This window comes from Mastigoproctus giganteus, chromosome 13, assembly GCF_048544385.1.
Source record: "Mastigoproctus giganteus isolate SK-2022 chromosome 13, ASM4854438v1, whole genome shotgun sequence".
NCBI classification, from domain to species: Eukaryota; Metazoa; Arthropoda; class Arachnida; order Uropygi; family Thelyphonidae; genus Mastigoproctus; species Mastigoproctus giganteus.
Window position 1 is genome coordinate 115,056,503 of NC_143587.1, and position 26,875 is coordinate 115,083,377.

Consider the following 26,875-nt stretch of genomic DNA (forward strand, 5'->3'; position numbering starts at 1 on the left):
CTTTTCTGCCCAGTATAGGGAAGACGGCAAGTGTAACCACTGTGTTATCTGCATAGTCACCATGAAAATAGGGGGAGTGCAATATAGGACCAGCTGTCAGGAGGTGCTGATGTGACTTTTTTTTTTTTTCTTTCTTTCTTTCTTTCTTTTTTTTTTTTTTTTTTTTATGTGTATTATGTTCATAAATTGTGTGTTCTATGGTCGTTTTGTCTATTTTTCTGGATGAAAAAAGAGAAGGCAATGAGATTGTTGAAAAGGCTTCAGTTGTGCAAATTGCAGCATCTGGAGACTAGTCACTTGGGGGGTGTTCTGACTGAGGTGTTTAAGACTGAATGATTGAGCAAGCTCAATGCTGATAGCATTCTTCCTCTTGTTCAGACTACATGCCACACACACATGAGCAGACACAAATTCAAATTAAGGAAGGATAGATGTGCAGAGGTTTGCCTCTAGCCAGCAGGTGGTTGATTGCTGAAACAAATTTCCATCTGTTATTGTGAAAATGAGTAGTTTGAATAAATTATGGAAGGAGTAAACAGACTGTTGGAGGGGATACAGGTGATATGTAAGGGTTTTTTTGACTGAGGTTTTTTTTTTTTTTTTGCCAAAAAGCAGGCTTTATAAGCTTGCTTTCTTGTATCATTTGGCACTACTAATGTTAAGTTCAGGCATAATGCAATAATGAAGTAGTGCAAGTGGCTGATGGAGTAGGAAAGAAAGAACTTGAACCTCATAAAGTTGAAGATATAGTGGTATGTTTAGAAACAGTTTCTCCTCCATCCTCAATAAAGTTACAATAATTTCAAAGAAATAAAAAGGAAAAGTATAGTATATTTTAAAGTGGGAATTAAGATATAAGATAATGCTCCTCTAGCCTGATTTTACTAGCCTGTTCCTATAGATATCCCACCTTGAGGGATATCTATAGGAACAGGCGAAGCTGCATGTTATTATGTGTGAACTTAAGTGAAGTGATATATTATCAGAGATAATTAAAAAAAAAGAAATCTACAAATATGTATGGGCACCTCTGTAGCCAGGTGGGCAGGAGCGGCAGTGCGTAGCACGCTTCTTGATTAGACCAGAATTCGAGCCCATGACCACCAAATACAGAGGATGCGGAAAGGTCAGGGAATGACCACCGCATATCCCCGGAGCAGTATGGCCTTAGTTGCTAATGCTCCTAAAAACCAAATAACAAATATATACAAAATAGAAGTTAATGGAACATAAAACAAAGAGGTGTGTTAGCTGTTTGAATTTAATGGAACATAATAAAACTTAAGGTAGTAGATAATAATACATAGGACAGCAAAAGTATGGCTACTACAAAAAAAATATACAAACAAGTGGATTATAGTTGCACATATATGGAAAATATGTGCATCTATATGAATGAAACTCAGCATGAAAAAATGAGCAAAACAAAATGAAATTAATTGAAATAAATACAGTGTAGTTGCTAACTGGTGTATACAAGATTTCAGCCTGTAATATATCAAGATAGCATAGCGTATGTTATATACACATACTATAATATAATATACACATAGTTTGAGGACCTGATATGAATTTAACCAACCATCTATATGAGACATCGGTTCGGGTGAGAGTTTTTAAAATTTATATTTATGGATCTTTTAAGAGAGATATCAGAGATACCTATAGGGTTATTGGAGACACCATGTCCCCGATATCTCTGCAGTGTGCTCATTCGATGACTTAACCAGTACTTCAAATTCATCAAATTTATTAACTATTCTCGTAGCATTAGTACATGTAAGTATGCATGCATCTATTCTTACTCTTAGTTACCGAAATACAGCCTATTTGCTTGTTCTATGAGGACCTCCGCAGCAGACCTTGAAATCTGTGACACCTTGCTTTCCAGGCTTCTGCTTATTCAAATAGAAGCAATGCAGGTATCTTTCACGTCTGCCTGTGGCTGTTAATCTTTTAGTATGTCCATCTCCAAGGCTAGCAGTTTTCTAACCCACCTAATGTTGCCTTGATAGCATCAGAAAATATTCTTCTATCCCTTCTATTTTTTAAGTATATCCCATTCCTGTAGAAACAGTCTCTCCTATTAACAATCACAGACCATGCTGAGAAAAAAGCTTCGAACTATTAACAAGTAAGCCACTTGCATTTACATAGTATATCTGACTGTGTGTTGCACAGTTTGTTGTTTATCTACATTACTGAAAAAATAATTCTGCCCAAATTTGAAGGAGACCTTGGATATCAATTGTGATAAAGAATATCAGTTTGAAATGTGCATAATTAGATTAACCAAGATAAAATGAATTTTATTTTCTTTGCTCATCCATGACAGTACTATTACAGTGGATTCCGGTTATTTGGGCCACCGGTTAATCGGGGCAGCCGTTTATTTGGGGCAAATCTTAAAAAACAGAAACCAATCAAGAAAATAGCCAGGGTTTACTTCGCTTAATTGGGACAGCATGCCGTTTAATTGGGGCAGGAGACTGCAGCACTGGAGATTACCCTACGATTGTCTCCGATGATACCACGTGGTTCGGTCGAAATTCTGGAGGGCACAACCATAAAACAATAAAACAATTAGCAGTCACCTGTTTATTGGGCTTTTCCGTTAGTGAAATCTATCATAAACAGACAATAAACTCGATTTTACTGAATTTGCGATAATACCGACAGCTGGAATTCTGTGGGGTTATTATGGTGAAATGTGTTTACACTTCCATGAAATCTTCAATCATATAAAAAAATTAATTTTCAGATCTTCTCTTCATTCCTATTTTTAAAGCTTTGTAACTCGTTACTCCGTTCTCCCTTGTACGTATTGTGTTACTTGCAATTTGTGTGTGCCATGTTCTTTGTTATTGATTGCTTATCTTTTTACTGTTTTAAATTATAACCCCCACCCACAAATGTCAGTGAACAGAAATGTCAACTAGTTTGTATGTACATATTACAGTACGTATTAATTATTCCGATTATCACGTATATTCTTCCGATTTTCACGTATCATTTAATTTTTTTAATTGGTAAGGTAATAAAGGGTAAATTTGTGCTTAATATATCTTTGCTTTTATAGCCTGTGGATAATATTCCTCCTATTTTTGCTAATTAGAATCGCTGTTTAATAGAATTAAAATTCAATTCACAAATGTGATCACAATGGCCGGTGCTTACTGCACATCGTATAGTGAACGGTACTTTACTATGGTGAGTTCGTCGTAACTTGATTTGATTGTACAGTGAACAAATTGTAAAGGGGGAGGGTACATTGTATTTTTAACTGTTTACGTGAAACTTCGGATAATTGGGGCAGCTGCTTAATCGGGCCAAAATGCACTAGTCCCGATGTGTCCCAGATAACCGGAATGAACTGTACTTTTGAATTGAAAATTAAGTTCATGGTATTAAGATAATGTTTAATGAAAATTTTTATCTTCCACTCATCCTGTTCAGCAATAGCCAAACATTTCCAATTTGGAAGGCAAGAAGATGCCCACGAATTTCTTCGTTATGTTATTGATAATCTGTGGAAGACTTCATTGTCGAACTATGATGGAAACATTAAGTAAGTACTTGCTAACTCATTGATATTTTCACTCTGTCCATTAGATAAGAAGCTTTATTGGAAATTTGCATTGCAAGTACGGTTTTGAAATATATATTTGAAAACCTTATTATCACTATAAAAGATATATATATTCAATATGTTCATATTCAATATGTTCTGCCGAGTACATTTATACTGGACTTAATTCTACAAGTTTTACTTATAAATGTTATTTTTCTGTAAAATTTATAACCTAGGGGAAGTCATGAAAAGTAACTTCTTTCCAAAAAAGAAAAATATTAGCATGAACTTTTTGAATTTTACATCCCCCTTAGGTAAATGTCTGTTGACTATGCCTTTGATGTCTTCCTTCACTAAGCACCCTTTGTTTCAATTCCCTTTGCCTTCAAATTGTTGCTGTTGTTATTGTTGTAATTTGGTTTTTAGGAGCATTAGCAACTAAGGCCATATTGCTCCTGGGATATGCGGTGTTCATTCCCTGACCTTTCCGCATCCTCTGTATTTGGTGGTCACTGGTTCGAACCCCGATCTAATGACCACCTGGCTATGGAGGCGTGATATTTAAATTGTTGCCAACTCCCTATTGTTTCAGCATTTAGTGAATGTCTTGACTCATAAACAGAAGTAGAACTGGTGAATGTTACTAATCTGCATTAGTATCATTTAACCTTCCACCACTTGATCCTTCAATTTAACAGAGAGACTTGTTTGGCAGCTGTGTGGTACCTCTTTTTGTTTTAATCATAAAAAATTAATTTCTAACTGCAGTAAAATCTTGTTTATATAAAGCACATACCATTCCCCTGTGAAAGGATATGCTTTTCTATATAAATATATTCGTTTATTACAAAATTCGGTTAATATGTATTACAAAGTTCTTTTTCACCCTGTGAGAAATAAATATTGTCATTTTGTATATTTAATACAAATCTTGGCAGAGCAATCCAATTATTGCCCCCAGCCATACTTACCTACCATACCAGGCTCCGTACTTCCCAAAGGATGGCACTGACTTGTTAGAAATTAGTTTTGTGTAAACAAAAGCAGTTTATGGTAGCTACAACGTCAAGTGCACTCTGAAAAACATCTTTCTGAAGGATGAGTTGTTAAATTGAAAGAATAAAAAGTTTTTCTAAGTTATTTACATACACTCCCTCAGTCTCCATGGGATTAATGTCAGTTGCAATTGTTACCCCAGTTCAAAGAGTCTTTTGCTATCGTATACAGCAATCTGTTTTTTGTGCCATTTTATCTGAGCTGATGTCTTTTTTGGAAATTGTGTCTTTAAATTAATTTAAAATTTGTTTATATTAAATCTTATCTAACAGTATTATGGCGACAAAACGTAGACAGACAGAATTAAGCCTGGAAAGAAGCAAAACGGACATTGCAAAGGAATACAACATCCCTTTACCTACTATTACATAGTGATCTGATTGGGAAATTTTAAGGTTTGAATGGATTGAGCAAGCTCAAATCTATACAGTAGTTGACAAAAAAAACTGCATCACTTGTGAATTTGGCAAATAACGTGTTTTGTCTTGCATTGTGGGTTGCAGAAATATTCGAAATGCATTTGTTAGATGGAATATATATCTCTGTGAATTAAATCCAATAAAAAGACTCCACCTGATGTACCTAATTGCTATAAATATCTTCCCAAAGGGTAAAATGCGTAATTAATGGAAATATGAGAAATCATGCAAATGGCAATCATGGCAACCAAACATACATTTTATTGCATTTACGTGTAGAAACTGAAATGACAAGTTAACGTAATAGTATTATGTACTGTAAATCAGCAAAATAAGTCCTCAATATTTTCTTGTTCCTCCTTGAGCTGCAATTACAGCCTTGCAATGATCTGGCATTGAGTTAATCAACTTCTGGATATATGGTTGCCCAATTTCATGGTACCACACCCTTACAGTGCTCTCCTGCAGCTGAATCTTACTTGTTGGCTTCTTCTGAGCAATTTTAGACAACATTTTGTACCAGCAGTTTTCAATAGGGTTCAAATCTGAACTGATGCCTGGCCAGTCCAACACTGTAATGCCAGCATTTCTGAGGTATGACTGTACCTTAAGGGAGAAAAACTAGGTAAAACATTGGTGTAAATATGTTTTAAGTCTTGTGAGACAAGAAGACAAACTCATCATTAAATCTAAATAACGTAAAACTTACCAATTTTGCTGTGGCAGTGCTGAGTCCTGTTGAAAAATACAGTTTTGGACATCTGTGTGGTGGTCCCTAATAACGGGTTTCAGGCACTCCTCCAAGATAGCAGTGTAGGTTTCTGCATTCACCAGTCCATTAATAAACTTAATTTGCCCCAACCCTTTGCTTGTTATGCATCCCCAGACCATCTGACCGGCATTATGCAGTCAGGATGGTATGCTTCCGAGTTTCATCTTCTGACATATCGCTTCACATCCGAGTCATGTGGCGCCTCCGTAGCCAGGTGGGAAGGAGCAGCAGTGCGTAGCACACGCTTCTTGATTAGACCGGGGTTCGAGCCTGTCACCACCAAATACGGAGGATGCGGAAAGGTCAGGGAATGACCACCGCATATCCCGGAGCAATATGGCCTTAGTTGCTAATGCTCCTAAAAACCAAAAATAACAATAACATCCGAGCCATGCAGGTTGAATTTCAATTCGTTAGAAAAGATGACAATGTCCCATTGCTCTTTTGTCCATGAAACGTGTTTTAGCCCAAGCAAGTCGCTTCTTCCTTATTGTGTTTTTATTTGTTATTTGTTGTGTCAACAAAGGCTTCTCTTTGGGCCAATAGGCATGCAGACCACATTCTGAAAGCAGTCTTTGGATAATTTGTGCACTTGTTTCAACACCAGAGGCCATCTCAAAGTTCAGTTTTAGATCAGGAGCACCAGCATGGCTATTCGAAGGAATAGCCGTTTAAAATATCGATCTTGGGAAGGCATAGTCACTTTTTTACGGCCTGATACAGGTCTTCTCTTCACATCACCAGTTTCACCCTTTAATTTCAGCAACTGGGATACTGTTGACTGGTGGCAGCCTATTTTATCAGCAATAGCATGTATAGAAAGCCCTTCCTGGGATAGAGCAACAGCTACACTTTTTTTTCTTCGTGTCAACTGAACATATGGAGTCATGCTTACACCTCTGCAAAACAGGATACTAATGAGCGTGTATACCCTTCCAATGCCGTATTTATAGAAACAGCTCATGCAATACCCTGCAATTAGTGTATGATGCAATAGAAGTGTTATCTGACACAATACCTTTGCTTTGCGACAAACAGTATCTTATACGGTTCACTATAAATGTTCCTTGTTTTAAGATGATGCAGTTTTTTTGTCCGCTGTACATGAGGGGCATCAATCCAAATTTAGTAAGGATAGTTGCAGGATAGATATGTGTAGGTTTGCCCTCAGCTAGCAGAAGGTTGATTATTGGAACAAATTTCCATCTATTGCTGTTGTGGAAGTGGGCAGTTTAATAAATTCAAGGAAGAACTAGACAAATTATTGGAGAGGATGGACAGGGGAGGTTTTTTTCTTTTTTCCCCTCTTCTGGCTAATGCTTCATAAGCTTGGTTCTTTGCATCATATGCCACTAGTCATATGATGGAACTTACCACAGACTACACTGCAGATCATTGGCAATACTTGAATAAGGTGAAATTTAAGTGGCATGGATGGGCACTATCTACATGTGAAAAGAGTATTAAGAGTTTATTTACAAAATGATTTTTCATAGACTCTGCACAGCAGATCATTGCACAACAGATCATATGAAATTGGAATGATGAAGTTCATCTTCTTCCCTGCAATTTTAAAGCAATCAATACTTTCTTCCCTGCAATTTAAAGCAATCAGTCAATGGACCAGAATATATTTGCTAATAACAAGTGATATTGCTGTATTATCACATTCACTAAGGAAGGAAACTGATGTAGATAAGCACACTTTAAGGGAATTTCAAAGTGCTTCAGTGTCAAGAATTCTGCATTGCACTGCAATGCAGAACATCATCTCTGATGAATTAGTTCCTATTGTATGAATGCTACTTGAAGGAAGTAACTGCAACAAGACCTAGAAAAATTAGGCAGATGGGCCAAGAAGTGGCAAATGAGGTTTAACATTGATAATTGCGAGGTACTGGATATGGGCAGCGATAATCTCATAGTACCACACTGATTGTATGGTACCACACTCAAGGTGGTGGAGAACAAAAGAGAACTGGGGATAATTGTACAGGTAAGGTGTAAGGTATGTTCGTGTCAAACGGCACCTGGGATTTCTCCCAACTCCGCGTGTGTTTCGCTGTATCGAGGACAGTACACTGTCAAGCCAGAGACTTGAAAGTGTGTGGGCCGTGTTTGTGCAGTGTCATATGTTGTGCCCATTGTTTGACCGGCTTATTGGCCGCCAGGCCCCAAGTGGAGCCTGACGTTGCCCATACCCTACCACACGGAGGCTAGCCGGGTGTATCCAGTATCACAACAAATTGCTGCTCTGGCAGGTCCTGCCACCTAGTTTCCTGGGATTTCAGTAGCTAGGACCTAAAAAAAAAACTGCATTTGACATTAGTGCTTATTGGGATTGCTGTTAGGAAATCGCTGGTTGGGGTTGAACGCTAAAGAGATGTGTTATAGGTCAGGCAAAATTTTGATGTTATTAAATTTAGACGTGAGGCTATATGCTAGATAAAAGCTAATAGTGTTTGTTGTCTTAGAGATTTAGATGAAATCGGTGGAATTTAGACGTTGATTAGAATTTAGCGGCATTGTTAAGGGGTGTACCTTGGTCGATTTAGTGAGAGAGGGAGGGAACAGATAGAAGAATAGGGATGATAGAGTAGGCATCCCCCAAAGAGGTCAGTGGAGACGAGCCCCCACCAGTCAAAGTATGGGGGTAGCCAGGGAGGAGAGGAGACAGAGATCTGCCTCCCCCCACTGCCTGGGGATGAGGTTTTAAAGGGAACCAGATTAGAGTACCCAGTTCAGATCGCCAATGGCATGTTGGCAGCAAAGCCACAGAATGTCTTCGTCAGTGTCATGTCCGAGCAGTGTCGAATCCGGTATGAAGGTCAAGCCGCCCACTGTTAGTTGGCAGTGGGGAACCCAACAGGTGAGGGGGTGGGGGAGACACACATTTATTTCATTCATAATCTGCATTCTCACTCTACTTGCATTCTTCCCCCCCCCCACTCAACTCATTCATCTTTTTCTCACGCACCAGGAGGGGATGCAATGATGTGTAGTGTAAATTTAAATACTAATTAAAACGAGTTAGTGTGTGCTTAACTGTAGCATTTGTGGTTTGTGTTTTTTTTTTTCCTCACACGCTTGCACTTTTATTCATTCTTCTAGATCTCATCTCATTTATTCGACTCTTACTTTCTGCACTGCGCTCGTACCTCAACTTACTGTTGGAGTACCAAGATATCTATATTATTTTCTTCCAATTTGAGTTTGATCTGATCTATAATGGCTCTTGCTCTTTGAGTATTCAGTTGGACAAGATTTAGAGCCCTAGTTACATATATGTTTTCAGTCTGGCCCATAGTTGGTCCTAGATTGTATAAATTTTATTTTTTTTTTTACCATTTTTTTATAACAGGGGCATTTATCATCCCTGATACTATGTGCATAGTCAGTCAGCTGTGCTGCTTTACAGGTAGCACATTTTGGCTGCCGATTTTTATTTTGGCAGTTCTTGTAATCGTGGCCAGTGACTACACAGTGGCCACAGACAGGGGAATTCTGACTGCAGTCTCTGGCAGTATGGCCATATTTATGACAGTTCAAGCACTGCTGTACAGGAAATAATTCCCTGAATTAATGGCTGGTCCAGCCAGTGTAGACTCTTTGCTGTCCTTGTAGGTTTTTCCAAATTCTGGGTGACACTTCCACAATGACATTGAATTGCCCATTTCTTTTGTTTTTTGTCCCTCTTTTTAGAAGAAATTCTTTGTCAAACTCATCCAGTTCCATTATATTGATAAAGTTTTTGTTGTAGAAATCCAACATAAGATCTCTTTCCAGAGTTGTCTCAGGGATGTCAAATATAATAATGTTGGGGTTGCTGCCCCTTGGCTTTTCTGTTTGCAGTCCCAGTTTTACTACCTCTGGGTTGGTTTCATTCTTTTTAACATTCTCCTTATTTGTTACTTCAATTAAAACTCCGTTATCTTTTATTTTTCTCATGTTATTCACTTTTATTTCTTTCAAATGAGGTTTTAATTTTGTCATGACAATATCTCTGACTGCCTCACTGGATTTGTATGTAGAGTCAGGCTTAGCTTTTAGTCTTATTGTTGGTTTGTTTAGTTTGTTTGGTGGTCCTTGCTACTTGGGCGTAAGTCAAAGTATTTATTTCTTTATAATCATTCTTCTCTTCAGTCACCGTTTCTACTTTTGCTTTCAATACTTTGTTTTCTGTATTAAGTTCAACCACTCTATGTTCCAAAACAGACCAGCAGTTCACTATCTGCAATCTTGTTGCAGATGTAATCCTATTTGTCTGTTTATAAAGAAACTCGTCTAGGAACAGTTTCATTTCTTTAATTTGTCTTATGGGAATCCTCTATTTGATTTATAAGCCGAAATTTCCTCTCCTCTGTTTTTGTTACCTGCGGTTCTATTTTACCATTCTCCTTTTGATCTGTATTTTCTACCTGGTTTTTGCCTTTTCTAGCCTGTTTTACACTAAGGTGGCATGATTCTAAGTTTTCGTGGGTGATTTCTTCATTGTTTAGTGCCTCTATCCCACAATCAGGCAGGTCCTTCAAGTTAGGATCGCGATCGATATTTTTTGATTTTTCAGTTTTTTCCCGTGAGTTTTGGTCTTTGCCAGTCATTCTGCTGTTATTATAACGTTTCTTATATCCAGGGGAGTAATTTAAGGTATATTTTATCGTTGTGGGCCTATTAAAACCCAAGATGCAACATTTTCCAGTTTTGGCTGGAAAACAGTCACACAAAGAAAGGTACTCTTATACGCAAGAATATGTTTAATCTAAGTGAAATTTACATTTCCCCTCACAAATAACATGTATCCAGCTAATTTGATTGACAAATTTATCCCAATTTTTGGAATTTTGAGGTGTTGCAGTATCGAAATCGGCAATAGTAGGATCGCTAACGCTGTAACAATCGTACTGTGCATAAACGCATTCAAAAAGCCAACAATAGTTAAAAACAACTATAACTAACAAGCTTGTATGAATAATATTAGTTGTTTTCATCTGTACACAGCATGTAGAATCCAAGAAATCCTCTCTGCCGCCATCGGTTACTATCTGCCTTTTACATCAAGTGGAGCTTCTTGCAGATGCATCCGTTCAACTCCGCGATCACAGTGCATTCCCGGGATAATTGTACAGTGTGACGATGTTTTCTGAGTAGTACAGAGTGGCTGCTAGGTCAGCTTATAGAGTTCTGTCAATGATAGATGGGAATTTTGCCAGCAGGGACATGGCGGTGATTTTGCCATTGTATACAGCAATTGTTAAGCCACATTGTGCTAGATTTTTGTCCAAAATTATCAAGAGCCTAATTATCACATTTTTCTATTTTGGCTTGTTCCATTCTTTCATGCAGAACCAACAGCACAGATTTCGCTGTGGAAGGAGAGGGGCCAGGTTTGTGTCTATAGGTCAATTAAATGAGGAATGATTACTAAATAATTTTGTTTTCAGTTTGTTTTCCTACTACAAAATGTGAAGGACACAAATGTGAAACTCATTTATGAATTACCTTTGGAATTTCCTTCTTTAGTTAAAAAAAAAAAAAGAAAAAAAAAAAGCAAGGTGTGTTGCCTTCCAGTGCAAACAGGAATGTGCCAGCGACTCACACTCAATTCCTTCAAGTTCAGTATGATAATTTTTCAAAATAAATTTTTTTTTTGTTTATTTGTTGTTATATACTGAAGTTTTAAAATTCAGCTATACTTAAATATAATTTCATTGTGCATATTTGTTATATACCTGACCATATCTAATGTCTTTTAAGGTTGGATCCTGCCAGCAAAGAAACAACGATTATAAATCAAATTTTTGGTGGTTATCATAGAAGCCAAGGTGAGGTTTAGTGTTTCTTTGAAATTATGAATTTATTTAAAAATCTTTGTATTTGTTCAAAAATATTCGTACTTTTGCAGTTCAGAGAAGAATCACTGGATAAATTCACAGTTTCTGGATGCCAATTCTAAAAACCAAACTGTTTTTACCTATCACACACACACCTTTTTTTTACAAACAGCGAGCATTGTTTTCCTATACATATTCCATGTATACACAGTACTTCATCGCTGATATGCCCAGATGAGTTTATACATATTGAGACCTGCAAGTCAGATAGCTGTATAAACCTGAAAGTGTTTCTTCTGCATTTAGTTGTTTTGTGCTGCAATCATTCTAACTAATATCTGCTTCTAATGTGATTTTCATATTCTCTGTCTCTGGTTGTGACAAGTCGTGATTGTGTAAACAATCAAAATATGTTTAGTTACATTTATGGTAACTATGTTGTGGCGAAACAAAGCAGGGATATAACATAATTTGTGAAAAATGTATATACCATATATTTGGAATTAAATTAGATTTCCAGTATAAAAGCTCCCCCCCCCCTAATAAAGTGTGCCGTACATTTGTTCAGGGCTTGCAATTGTAGAAATGTATAAAAAAAGAAAGTCATGACATTTACCATTCCCTGATATGGAGGAAACCTCAGAATCATATTAATAACTTACTTTTGTGCTATAAATGTGACAGATTATAATACAAAACACAAGCAGAGCATTGTGTACCTTAACAACATTATTTCAACCATAAGGCCAATACTACCAACACCACCTCAAACTGTTGTCCTTGAACATATACCATGAGATCCCAAATCAGACAATTGTGATCTAAAAGATAATGAAATTCATGACTCTGGACTACAGCTGTTTACTCAAAGTGAATTCAACAATGTGACGAATGATTTAAATCTAATCAGAGATTCTGTAGAGCATTTTGGATAAAGACTGAAATCTAAGAATCTACTGGCCACAGGAACAGTCCTTGAATTTATTTAAAGTGAATTTCCACAACAACAAATGGCAGTTTGTTCCAGCAATCAACCATCCACAGGCTAACTGCAGACTTACATCTATTCGGCAATTGTCCTTCCTCAGTTGGAATTTTTCCCCCTCGTGTGTGGTCTGAGCAAGAGGAAGAATACCATCAGCATCAAGTTTGCTCAATCTATTCAAAGTCTTAAACATCTCAAATCAGATCACCTTGCAGTTGCCTAGGCTCCAGATGCTGTACTCTGCAGAATGAAGCCTTTCTTGATAAGAGTACCCCTTTGTTCCGCTCACCAATTTCATTGCTTTATCTCTGCTAGTTCCAGCAGCTCCACATCCTTCCTAAAATGAGGCTTCCAGAACCGTATGCAGTACTCAAGATGTGGCCTGGCCGTTGCCTTATACAATGGGATAATCACTACCTTATTCCTGCTAGAAATTTTCCTGTATATCATTGATAAATCCCCATAAGCTGTCCTTGCAGCCTGTCTGCATTGCTTAGAGAACTTCACATCTGACTGCACAATTACCCCCAGGTCTTTTTCATTTTCCACTACCCTGAGTGTAGTGCCACACAGTTGGTAAAAAAAGTTGTTGGATTTTTGGCTCCTGTAAAGAGATAAGTATTTTTAAATATTTACTGTATTCTTCATTAATTAACATAGTGCATTGTGTTGTACACAATGCACTGTTAATTAATGAATTAAATAGGTTTAGTAGCGTTCGTTAGCTTCTTATTTTGAATTTAACCAGCGATTTTTGAAAGTTATGACTCCCGGTGTTGGCGTGACGCCTCCACAGCCAGGTGGGCAGGAGCAGCAGTGCGTAACACATGCTTCTTGATTAGACCGGGGTTCAAGCCCGTGATCACCAAATACGGAGAATGTGGAAAGGTCAGGGAATGACCACCGCATATCCCGGAGCAATATGGCCTTAGTTGCTAATGCTTCTAAAAACCAAATAACAAACAAACTTGTCCATACCTGTGGAAAAAAGCAAATTTAAGAATAAAAACTGAGTGAGATCAATTAGGGTGTAAAGCAATATAACTTTCACAAAATATGGACAAAGTAGTCCCAATAAGGACTACCTTCTCCATATTTTGTGAAAGGATCATGGCTGACCATTAAAATTATCGAATTTGCAACATAAGTACTTTTAGTATATTAATTTATATATTTTGTTTTTAACTTTATTTTTGCGGGTACGAATTGACTTATTATTTGACTTCTATTTCCAGTCTTATTCCATGATTTCAACTTACGGTTTTATTTTACTACCTACTCACCACTAGTCGCATCAGTTACCTAAACTTCTACAATTATTTCTTTATTTATGGTCATTGGGTCTTTTATATATACATACAGTTGGACCTCTCTTTAACAACTTCCACATAGTGAATTTTTCTATGTGGCGAATGTTTTTGATTTCCCCTTGAAATCAAAACAGAAAATAGTTTCCATATAATGAACTTATGGCTAATGGGGGAAATTGTTGGGTCCGCAACAACAACAACAACAACACATGAATAACAAACTGGTTTCGAGAGACCTGGGTACACATTGTTTGCACCTTTGGCCTTTAGGCAATAGAGCTGACGCCGTAGAAAGCACGAATTAAGTGCTAAAAGGATTAAGAATTAATCACTTTACCTTTAATAGCTAAAGGGTTTAATTCTTAAGAGCATTCCAAAATTTAGTGTTGCCCATAAAGCATTTACTGTACTGAGAAGTCGTGCTGGGCAACTGCTATCTACATGTCCACAGCCATTGGCAAAGATTAAGGAATATTCCCGACATGGACATTGGTTCTGGTCAACCTGTTTTCTATTGCAAGCAGCCTGTTAAAGAATTAGGACAGAGTGATTTTCCTTTATCCTGGAAATTCATCTATTGTTTCGCAGAAATGAGTTATCCATACTCACCTGTCTCTGTATGGTAGGTACAAGTTGTCTGTAAATCAGTTTTGTTTAAGCTGCTGTGCAAGTAACCTTACAATGTCTAAGAGAAAATCTTTCAGTGTTGTAGAAAAAGTGAAAGTGCTTAATAGTGTAGATTGGGGCATAAAAAAAAAAAAAAGAAGTCGCTTTAAAATTCGGTATCCCTGTAGGGTGCCAACCATTCTGAAAAACTGTTTCGATTCTCAAACTATTTGAGGAAACGGGACCCAGTCGGAAGCAAGCGAAATTATAATTATGTCTGTATGAAGATATAGATGAAGCAGTTTTTAAGTGGGTGAAGTTGATTCGAGATCAAAACATGCCGATATTTTGGCCATTAATAAAAGAAAAGGCTACGGAGTACGCATCTTTTCTGGCGCATAAAACTTTCCAAGCCAGTTCTGGATGGGTGGACAAATTTAAAAAGTGCCATGGCTTACTCGAAAAAGTTATTTCTGGTGAAAGCGGGGTTGTAATTGAAGAAGACTGTACCTTTGGAAAGAAACAATTTTGAAAAAAAATTATGGAAGACTATGAGCCCAAAGACATATTCAACATTGATGAAACAAGTCTGTTTTTTAAATTTTTGCCGAACAGGACACTGATGTTTAAAGGTGACAAATATGTAGATGGTAAAAATAGTAAGGAAAGAATTACAGTCTTGGTTGGTGCAAATATGGCCGGTAATGAAACACTGAAGCTTTTGGTAATAGGCAAAAGTAAACAGCCCAATGTTTCAAAGGAGTAAAGTCGTTACAGTTGTACTGCAACAAAAAAGCTTGGATGACAAGTGAAATTTTTGAACAGTGGATTTTAAATTTTAATAGAAAGATGACAAAAGAAAACAGGAAAATCGCATTGATTGTCAACAACTGCCCTGCCCACCTTCACTCTGTAATTTCGAAACTTACAAGTGTGAAGCTTGTTTTCTTCCCTCCGAATATCTCGTCTAAACTGCAGCCAATGAACCAAGGCATTATCAAGAATTTGAAAATGCATTACCAATGGCTCATACTGAAAAAAATTATACTGAGAATAAAAACAACCAACATATAGATTCTGTTATAGATTTGCAGATGTACATATCAGAGTTGGCAAAAATGTGGAGTCAAGATGTGATGGAAGCAACGATTAAGAATTGTTTTGCAAAAGCAGGTTTTGCTAAAACACCAATTAACAGTGATGAGAGGGATGAACTACTACAAGACATAGCAATCTTGGGATGAACTTCAAGTGAGAGGTTTGATCAGTGGAGAAATTGTTCTCTGAGAATCTCTAGCAGTTGATAATGATGTCATAGTAACTGAATGTCCGAGTAACTCCAAATTTTGGAGAGTATTCAAAGAACTAGTGACAATATCAAAGAGATGGATGAATGAGGGCAATGAAAGCAATCAGGCCAATATTAAACTTTCCAAACAGGAAATGCTGGCAGCATTTGAAACTTAGCATCGAGGCCTTCAGTGTGAAAAAAATGTGCCAGAAAATATATTTTCTGGTACATTTTCAAAACTGGAGGATTTGAAGCTGAAGGTGTTCTAGAGCAGGAAATTATCACTCTTGGTGAGTTCTTGGCTCTAGAGAGTGATGCAGAGGATGTGGAGGAGTTAATTGCGTTCCATGGAAGGGAGTTGACAACAGAGGAGCTCCAGAAATTAGAGCAGATGGACAAGCACAACAGTGGAGACGAGGAACATGAGGAGAATGACTGTGTAGCAACAACTCAAGAAATTGACATGTTTGCTGCACGAGATATTGTGAAGAGGACAAAACCCAGATATTGAAACCTCTGAATTGATTACCTGCAAATTTGAAGATCAGGTGTTAAGTTATTTCAAGAACCTTCAGAGAAAGCGCCAAAAGCAAACCACTTTGGACAGTTTTTATACCATAAGTAGCAAGAAGCAACGATCGGAAAGAACACCAAATCCTGATATCTTGATGGTAAAAAATTCTCTTCCAGCTCCATCACCACACCACAGTTGACACAGCTTTTCCAATGTAAATGAAATGAAAATTATGATTTTTGTTTTTTTAATGTTTATAATTATCAGTTATCATTTTAAGCATTTTAGGGGGGGGGGAGAATAAGTAAAAATGTGTGGCACTATCAGGATTTTTTATCTTTTTTCTTTTTTTTTTTTTTTTAATTTGTATCATGCTTTACTGTTTATTCCAGTGTATAAGATGCACCACAATTTTAGGGTGAGTTATTTTTAGACAAAAGGTGTATGGTATACATGGAAAATATGGTATTCAGTATTCTATATAAAACTAATGCAATTTCTATTATAAAAATCACCTTTTACAGAGATAATTAGCTTAGTTATATAGCAAAAATTTCAACTTCCGAGGACTTGGAACGAATTATCAAAAAACATGATACAGTGGTGTCTCTGGAATTAATTAATATCGTAAACCTGGGGTCCACTGTATTTTCATTCACAGGGTAATGACAGACAACCTTGTGAATGTACAAAAAAAAGGCATTGAATGGACACACAACCTGGCAGAGTTCAGGAACAGATTGTGATGTTTTGTAATCACTTCCACTGCACATGCCTAAACAGCAATGTCAAAAAAAGCAATAACAAAAACCAAACCACTAATACAGTAAATGTCATTTTTTCTATGTATTCATGTACGTCTGACACTTCATAAAAGTGATAAAAGTTTAACTTCTGTTCCGGGTAAAATAATGGAGTCGCTGGTTAAAGATGCATTGCAGGATCATCTAGACAGGACTGCAGCAATAATTCAGACACAGCATGGGTTTGTTAAGGGAAAGTCTTGTCTGACAAATTTGATAGGATATTATGATGTGGTTACAAAGGAACTGAATGCAAAAAATAATTTTGATATCATATATTTGGATTTCAGGAAAGCTTTTGACACTGTTGCGCATGGAAGACTATTGTACATATTGGAGCAGAATGGTATTAAGGGTAAGTTGCTACAATGGATAAAAGGATGGTTAAGTGTGAGAAGACAGAGGGTGGTAATCAATGGGTGCTGCTCTTCTTGGACTAATGTTATTAGTGGAGTCCCACAGGGTTCGGTGTTAGGTCCACTGTTGTTTTGTATATTTATCAATGATATTGATGAAGGTATCAGGCTTAATGTCGAAGTTTGCAGATGATACAAAGGTTGGCAGGGTTGTTAATGGCAGTGTGCTACTGCAACAGGATCTAGATAATTTGGGCAGATGGGCTAAGAAGTGGCAACTGAAGTTTAACCTTGACAAATGCAAAGTACTGCATATGGGTAGAAGTAACCCCAGAGAAACGTACCAACTGTGTGGTACTACACTTAATGTGGTAGAAAAGGAAAAAGACCTGGGAGTAATTGTGCAGTCAGATATGAAGTTTTCTGAGCAATGCAGACAGGCTGCCAGGGCAGGTCATGGGGTTTTGTCAATGATATATAGGAATTTTGCTAGCAGGGAAAAGGAGGCGATTATCCCTCTGTATAAGGTAATGGTCAGGCCACGCCTTGAGTACTGCGTACAGGTCTGGAGGCCTCATTTTAGGAAGGATGTAGATTTACTTGAGCGTATACAGAGAAGGGCAACAAGATTGGTGAGGGGAATGAAGGGATTCTCTTATCAAGAGAGGCTTAAGTTCTGCAAATTGCAGTGGCTGGAGACTAGGCACCTGCGCGGTGATCTGATTGAGGTGTATAAGGCCTTGAATGGGTTCAGCACGCTGAATTCTGATGGGATCCTTCACTTGTTCAGATTACGAACGTAAGGGGGCATAAATTCAAATTACGAAAGGACAGATGTAGAATAGATGTGTGGAAATTTGCCTTTAGCCAGTGGGTGGTTAATTGCTGGGACAAATTTCCATCTGTAGTTGTGGAAGTTGATAGGTTGAATAAATTTAAGGAGGAACTGGACAGGCATTTGGAGGGAATGGTGTGATTTTTTTTTTTTTTTTTTTGGCTGATGCTGCATAAGCTCATACATTTGCTTTCTTGCATCACATGCCACTACTACTACTACATTATACAAATGATAAAATTATCTGTAATCAAAATAAGTGGCATGCAATATATTAAAAAAACACTGGACCACCATAGGATAACCATTAATGATATCATGGATCCTATTGATCCCTCAATAGGGGAAATCCTACTTCAAGTTTCTAGATTTGTTATAAAAGCAGAAATCAAGTCTAAGTATAGGAAACATTATTAATACTGTTGCACATGAGATTGCTGTGCAAATTGGAGCAGTATGGCATTAAGGACAAGTTGCTACTATGGATGAAGGATTGATTAAGCTGAAAAAGGTAGAGAATTGTTATCAATGGACACTGCTCTTTGTGGACTTATATTATTTGCACTCTCATCTATACATAATTTCAAACAGAAAATAAACAGACATTCTAACCTAGACTGAAGTGCTTAATTTTCTTTTGACATGTTTTACACTACCTATGCACATTGCCACTCACGCAACATCTAAAGTCAAAGATATTTTCAATGCAGATGAAATAATTATTTTATTGCTCCTTTGTGGTTAAAATAGCATTTAAAGATGATCAATAATCTGGTGGAGAAAAAAGTCAAACAAACTTATTACCATGATGGTAAGTTGTAATTCAGCTGGTTTGAAGTGCAGAGTTACTTTAATTATTGACAACAATTTTATCCATCTGAAAGTGTAAAACCCGAAATCTATCACTTTGATCTTTTTTCCGCCTAATGCTAGTAGCATTAGGCAGGAAAAATAATTATTGCAGCCATATGACCAAGGTATAATTAAAATCTGATGAAATTTCACTATTGAAAATTTTGCTATTGAAATTAATTTGTAGCATTGAATCAAAATAGGATTTTCAAGCTGTGTATTCTCTTCATTTGTTGCTTGCCACTTAGAGATCACTGAAACCATTTAAAAACGAGGGGCACTTGAAAAATTTGTGGCCTTAAGTATAAAAGGATAGTGGTACAGTGTTAAAAATTTCTGTACTTAATGTGTAACACTTCAAATAGTAACCCACCAAATTTAATGCAGTTTCAATTGTCTTCTTTTTAATTACAGGTTCCGAAGTCAACAAAGTTGTGTGAATGAGGGAAGATGACAAAGTTGGTCACTGTGCGGTCATCCAATATTTGGGAAAAAAGGAACTAACACCAAAGGCATTTCATAATTGTATGTTGACAACATTAGGAGAGGATGCTCCTTCCGTCTGCATAGTTAAGAAGTGGGCAGCAGAATTTAGACAAGGGAGGGACAGATGGACCACACTGTTGAAGACCTGTACCCACCACTCTAGATGTTGTTGACAATGTGCATGATCTTTTTTATTCCTGTTATCATATAAAAAAGACTGATCGACAAGTGAGAGTTCAATATATTGCCCCCATCTTGGACATTTCATCTGAATGTGTACCACAGAACTGGTTCTTGCTATGAAAAAGGTGTCAACACAATGGGTCTCAAAGTTATTCACAGCAGACGAAAAACACGAGTTGTCAAGTCAAGTAGATCCAGCAAATTTCTTTGCAAGGCTTGTGACCATGGATGAGATGTCGGTCCATTGTTTTTAGGTAGAGACAAAAGAACAGTCCAAACAGTGGAAACCTAGCTCTTCACCCCCCCCCCCCCCAAAGAAATCCAGGTCAGTTCCTTCTGCTGATAAGGTAATGGCATTGGCTTATTGGGATGCTGATGGCTGCACTGCATGAATACAGCTTTGAAATCATGGACAATTTCCCATATTCATCAAATCTGGCACCATCAGACTTTCACCTATTTCTTAATTTGAAAAAATACTTGGGCGACATCCATTTTCCCACCTACAGTGACATCATTGCTGCAATGCGGCATTCCTGGAGGCTCAAGAGAAAATTTTCTTCACAGTTGAAATTAATGCATTGTGGCATCAGTAGCAAAAGTGTATTGACTCCAAAGGGGACTTGGACTTGTGTTGAAAAGTAACGTTACCAGACTCCTCAAATAAACCCTTCATACTTGGGCCACGAACTTTTCAGACGCCCTTCGTAATTGCTACTGCACTAATTTTAACTAGTAGTGATCATAGTGTTAAGGTGATAACAAAGAAGTGTTATCAACATCAAGCAATGTGGATATTTTTGAAACATTAAGAAATGTGCATAACTTTCTGGATGTTAACCCAAGTGTTGAGAATGTGCATGATGTGGTGGATGACTTGGATTACTCACACTAATAAGGCTTCCTATCGATTATCTGTTTTGATAGGCACAATTGATCTGAATTTTTAATGTGAGTGTTTAGTGGATTTAAAGTTTTCTTTCATTTACTTTTTGGTGCTCTCCTTCATTTTAAAAGTTCCAATGTTAATTGAATGCCATCATTCAATTTACATTGGAACTGATAATGGCACCATTTAGAAAAAGAAATTTCAGTAACTCAGAAATGAATTAATGTATTAAAAAATAACACCAAGATGCACACTTCCTAATATTTGCTTAGTAGGTTGGATTCTAAGTTTCATGCTTCCTAAGCTATGGCAGTGACACACACACACATACATACAAAACACAACACCACGACAAGACAAGACATAAAAGAGAGAGAAAATATTTCATTAATATGATTATTGGACTTGGACAATTTTCAGAAGAGTGTTAAATGTTCAGAAAAATGTTTATAGTGGCTATTCATATACAGTAAACTCCTTTTATATTGCTCCTGCTTATAGTGTACTTTTATTCTAATCCCATGACAGTCTTATGAAGTACTTTATATTTTTAATGGATATAGCACTCCTGCTTATATTGCATTTTTTTTTTTTTTTTAAGGTTCCAAGAAGGAATAAACTTAGATATAAGCCACCGTCTTGATTTTTGACTTTGGGAAATGGATGGTAGAAACTGAATTCTAGGAATCATTAAATGTACAGTTTTTTTGTTTACTTCATAGAAATTGTTCCTGGTGCAGATAATGTTTACATCATATTTAACTCAAACTGGAGGGTAGATAGGCTGCTATTTGCAACTCACTGTCTGCCTGTTTAACCATGGTATTCAAGTTCTCTCCTCAGCTTTTTTAAACTCAGTGCTATTCATACACTTTTTCTTCTGGTACAATTTAGTGTCTATTGTGTGTGCATATGCATAATATGGTATCAGTAAATTTTATTAATGTCATTATTATGTTAATACAGGCAACCCCCATATAACACGGTACTTCTACAACATGGTTTCGCTCCAACACGACTGATAAATTGTGGCAATCCTTACACAATACTGTACTTATATAATATAACATGGTTTGAGAATTATGGGAAATCTCGCACAACACGGTATTTTTGAGCTTTTGTGCTGGGAAAACCCTGCTATTGTTTTAGATGTAATTTTCAATGTTTCCATCCCTTTTTGAGAATCTCCGCTGTTGACTCGCTAGTCGTTATTGCCTTCATGATATTTTTCTAAAGCACATTTATGATGGCCACTACCATAAAACAATAAGAACAATTTGCAGTTTCCAGGTTATTGGTCATTTCTGTTAGTGTAATCAATTATAAACGGGTAGTAAACTCGATCTTCTTGCATTTGCTATAGTACCGATAGCTGGAATTGTGTGAGTTTTCATGTTATTATGGTGAAATGTGTTTTCCCTTTCATGAAATATTCAGTCATATCAAAAAATATAAATAAATTTTCAGAAACTCATTACTCCATATCTCATTTGTGTGTATCATGCTCTTTGTTATTAATTGCTTATCATTTTTACTGTTTTAAATTTCACAACAAAAAAAAAAAAAAAAAGTCAGCGAACAGAAATATCAATTGCAGCAGCTAGTATGTACATACTAACTACTGTAATTGATTAAGCTATGTACATAAGCATAAATTTATTTTTATTTTGCTAAATGCAAAATATTCTGCCAATTTTCACGTATCATTTAACTTTGTTAATTGGTAAGGTAATAAATTTAAAATTGTACTTTATATCTTTAAAGTGGTGGGGTACACTGTATTTTGTTGGGAGATCCCTGGGTTAGGGTCTGTGCTATTGAACTTGTGCTTGTTTGAGACCATAAAAAATTGACTTCGAAGTGTGCAGTTCATGACTTTTAAAGAGAGCAGAAGGTACACAAAATCTAGATGCCGCAGAAGAGATTGTGCTTAGCAGCGATGAATAGGAAAAAAATTAAATGAACATACATTATCTGACATAAGTATCACCGTTTGTAAGGTAAGACATTTGCTCAGTTATTACTATTTAAGTTACTACTGTTATAAAAATAAAGTTAAAATATCAAGTTATTACTACTATAAAAATTAAGTTTCTGATAGTTATTTAAAAAAAAGAGTATTTTTGTTAGCTTCTGGAACATAACCTCCCTTTTTGTACTGGTTCTTAGGCCCATATAACATGGTTTCACATTGCATGAGATTTTGTAGGAACCAAACTACCATGTTATATGAGGGTTACCTGTACTACATCAAGTCATTTAAGTTCGGTTTAATGGTTTGAAAATTTTCAAACAAAGAAGGAAAAAAAAAAAGAGTTGGAGGAGCCAAAGAAACAAGCATAGTATATCAGGTGTTCAGGTTTTCAAAAAATTAATATAAACTCAAAAAAAAATAAGCTAATCTATTCAAATATTGATGAACAGTGACAAATAGCCTTCAAAAATGGAATCCTGCTTTTAGTGCTCTTTGGGTCCAGTCCCTTCAAAAGCACTATAACATGAGGTTTCAGTATTATTTTGGAAGTTATGGTCTGTCAACCCTAGTTTTTTATTTATTTAATTTATTTTTTTATTTTATGTAATTCATTCTGTAAATAGCTGCTCACATTTAAAGACAGACATCTTACAGATCTTTATTGGGAAAGATTACATTGGGGGCTGGGCATCTGGAATTAAAAATACTATGCCACTGCATTATAGTCTTGAGAAGAAAATTTATTTAAATGAAGAATTTATAATTACAATAATAGCATTAACATTTAACCCAAAAACATTTGGGTTAAATGTTAATGCTATTATTGTAATTATAAATTCTTCATTTACAAAGAATGTTACAAAGAATACTTCTTTTCCCAAGACAAGAACTACATACAATAAACCCTTGCTAATAAAAGCACTATAACATGAGGTTTCAGTATTATTTTGGAAGTTATGGTCTGTCAACCCTAGTTTTTTTATTTATTTTTATTTATGTTTTTTTTTTTTTTATGTATTTCATTCTGGAAACAGCTGCTCACATTTAAAGACAGACATCTTACAGATATTATTGGGAAAGATTACATTGAGGGCTGGGCATCTGGAATTAAAAATACTATGCTGCTGCATTATAGTCTTGAGAAAACAATTTATTTAAATGAAGAATTTATAATTACAATGATAGCATTAACATTTAACCCAAACATTACAAAGAATACTTATTTTCCCAAGGCAAAAACTACATACAGTTTTTGCCTTGGGAAAACCCTTGCTAATCCGGAGTAATGGGGGAAGAGGTCATCTGGGTTAAGCGATAATCCAGATTAGTGAAGCAAAAGATAGCCCTAGAAGATTAAAAAACTTAAAACACACAAATAAATGGAAAATTTAATGATATGGTGGTAAGGACGAAAATAAATAAAAATTAAAAAAAAATCTCTGTAGAGCCTTTATTTAAAAACTATAATAAGACAATAATTTATCCATCGATAGATGGAATAATGTGTTGCCTTTTACCTTTTTGAACATTTATTAAGTGGCTCTGGTGTCACATGCCAGTGCCACTTGATCGTTGCTGAAAATACTACTTAAATACAGCTTCTTCCAGCAACACTTCTTTTGACATTTTTAATGTTTGTCTATTTGAAACACTGCTTTTATCACTCCCCCACATAGAATTTTAAAGGAAATGTCTATAGATTCTTTTTGTTTTTTAATATCTGACACAGCCTGTGGGCCAATACCAAATTCTTCAGCAATTATTTTTTTCCAGGAACATCATTTTAACATTGCTCTATCACTTTTGGGGTATTTTTCTTTAGAACTGAATATTCAATTCAGTCTTTATAAATTGTCAGTCAATATAAATTGAAATCTTTAGAATTCAATTTATAATTGAATTCTTTAGAACCCATAATTATATGAAATATATTAACTTATGTACATATGTATGTATAAAGAAGTACGTAAAGTATGACTAATAATTAATACAACTAATAACTAATACAACTCAGAGTCAACAAAGATACTGAACAACACGCAGGATGGTGCAATGTATGTTGCGTGTGCAGAGAGAGTTATTCATCTGCCTTCCTAAATCCTGTGTGTCTTTCAAAGTACTCAGCTGTAAACAGAATTTTTCATATTTTGATCCTGATTAACTGTAACTGAATTAGCGAGGGTTTACTGTGTTTACACGAGAAAATGGCCTTATAATCTGTTTACTACATACGTGAACAAACAGTTGCATATTATCACTGCATTTGCCGTTGTTACTTGCATGTTCTGATATAATAACACACTATAGACTGAAAGTGAACTCAATTTACACAAAGCAGTCTTGCTTCTAAAATCTGTTTTATTGTAAAAACAATCTTTGTAAGTAGTTGAAGAAATGGAACCTACCATTGGCTGGGCTATCTGCAAACTTTGGAGGGAACTTGATATGATTTTGGAGGTCCTATTTGCTCTGATGCATTGTCTGCTGGGTGTGGATCAGCTGATTCCACAGCTCTCTTTATTTTATAGCTATGTAGCTGTGGAATAAAGAGAGCTGTTTTGACAGCTAGCCTTGCTGAATTTCTTGTAGAGGAATAGTATGGCATAGGAAGTGGTTGTAGAGCATCATTTTTTGGTGGGCATGGGGGATGTCAAGTACTCATCTCAGAATGGTTGATTGGGGAGAGTGCCCCCTCTCCTCTTTCATATTGAAAATATGAGAAGGGTACTGGCCTTGATAGTCCCGGCTCTCACAAATTCTCTCATTTTTCTATACTTTACAGATATGATATTTGGATGTTGGAAGTTTTCCAAGTGCCTTTCAGTGATGGGTATTGTTGTGTCTAGTCATATACCCTTTCTTGCATTGATGTTTCATTGGTTTCCAGAGGGACTGCCTGCATTTTTCATGTTAACACAGTCAAATTAGTACCCCCTTTGTATGCACACTGAATTTTCACTGCAACAGAAACTTGCCTAGAGTATACGTTGCTAGTCCTGATTATAGTCAGTATCCAGTCCTTTTGCATACAATAGCTTGTCTGAGAATCTAAATGATAATAATTGATAATAAGATCAGGGTCGCTAATCTTATTATCAATTATTTCTTGTTATCAAATATTATACTTTTTATTCTCTGACAAGCTATTGTAGATTGCAGCAGCGCAGTTTGTACTGCATCAGGCATTCTTTCCAAAAATTAAAGAAATGTGTTAGTGAGCACTCCACTCTCACAACACCACTGAATCTCTGAAGGACACTTGACACACTGCTAGCATCAAAATTTATACACAAGGTGCTTCCTGCCATGTTGGCTTTATATATCAGGATCTGAATCTAAACAGACATGTGCCTGATTCTGAGCAGTTACAGAACTATGGCTATTTGAACTTTTAAAAAAGCCATTCAGTTTTCAGTGGTAAAAAAATGAAATAAAATAAAATTAGCAGATGCATGCATATTAAAATGTTTATTTATACTAGGTTACTTATGATTGCTTGTTATTTATTTTTCACCATTGAAAACTCCACAGCCATTTTCAGATGCACTCACATAGGAATAAAGCAACTATTGGCTTCATCATGTCTACCCCATTGCTTTTGTCTATCTGCACATAGTAACTCAACTCCCAGTGGATGGATTTTCATAATTTTATATTTTACCTCCTTTATCAAACTATCCCAGATTTCATAAAATTGGACCAATAGAAATTTAATTCAGTTATAATGATGAAATTGTTATTACTATTTTTTTTTTTTTTTTTTCATACATATCACATAAGCAATATATATCTGTATATTGTAGGTGAAGTACTGGATATTATGTTTGTTGCTGTGCACTCATTGGAGGAATGAATGGGAGGTGTACAGAAAAGAAATATTCTCAGTTTGTACACATAAAAGTCGAGGGGCTCATTTTTTTGTTATCAGTTTACTAAATTGTGAATTATTATTTTGTTGTTATATTAATCACAGCAGAAAAATGAAACATGAGTTGTCTTTTAATTATTATTAAAATCCAGGAGAAAATAAAGTATTACATCAGGTATGAGAGTACAAGTGTGCGACTGAAGAAACTTTGAGCTTGTAGAAATGGATAAGTTTTTTGGAAATTTTTACCATCTTTTTGATTATTTAACATAT

The 26,875-nt window shown here is 36.0% G+C and overlaps 1 protein-coding gene across 1 annotated transcript in view; it reads left to right on the forward strand.

The window, feature by feature from the left end:
• Nucleotides 1-26,875, forward strand: part of LOC150076378 (uncharacterized) — a 458,875-nt gene that overhangs the window by 127,958 nt on the left and 304,042 nt on the right. Inside the window, exons 5-6 of the mRNA XM_090387340.1 lie at nt 3,457-3,568; nt 11,573-11,640. Coding sequence (XP_090243466.1) covers nt 3,457-3,568; nt 11,573-11,640 — 180 coding nt within the window. The remainder of the gene's footprint in view (nt 1-3,456; nt 3,569-11,572; nt 11,641-26,875) is intronic.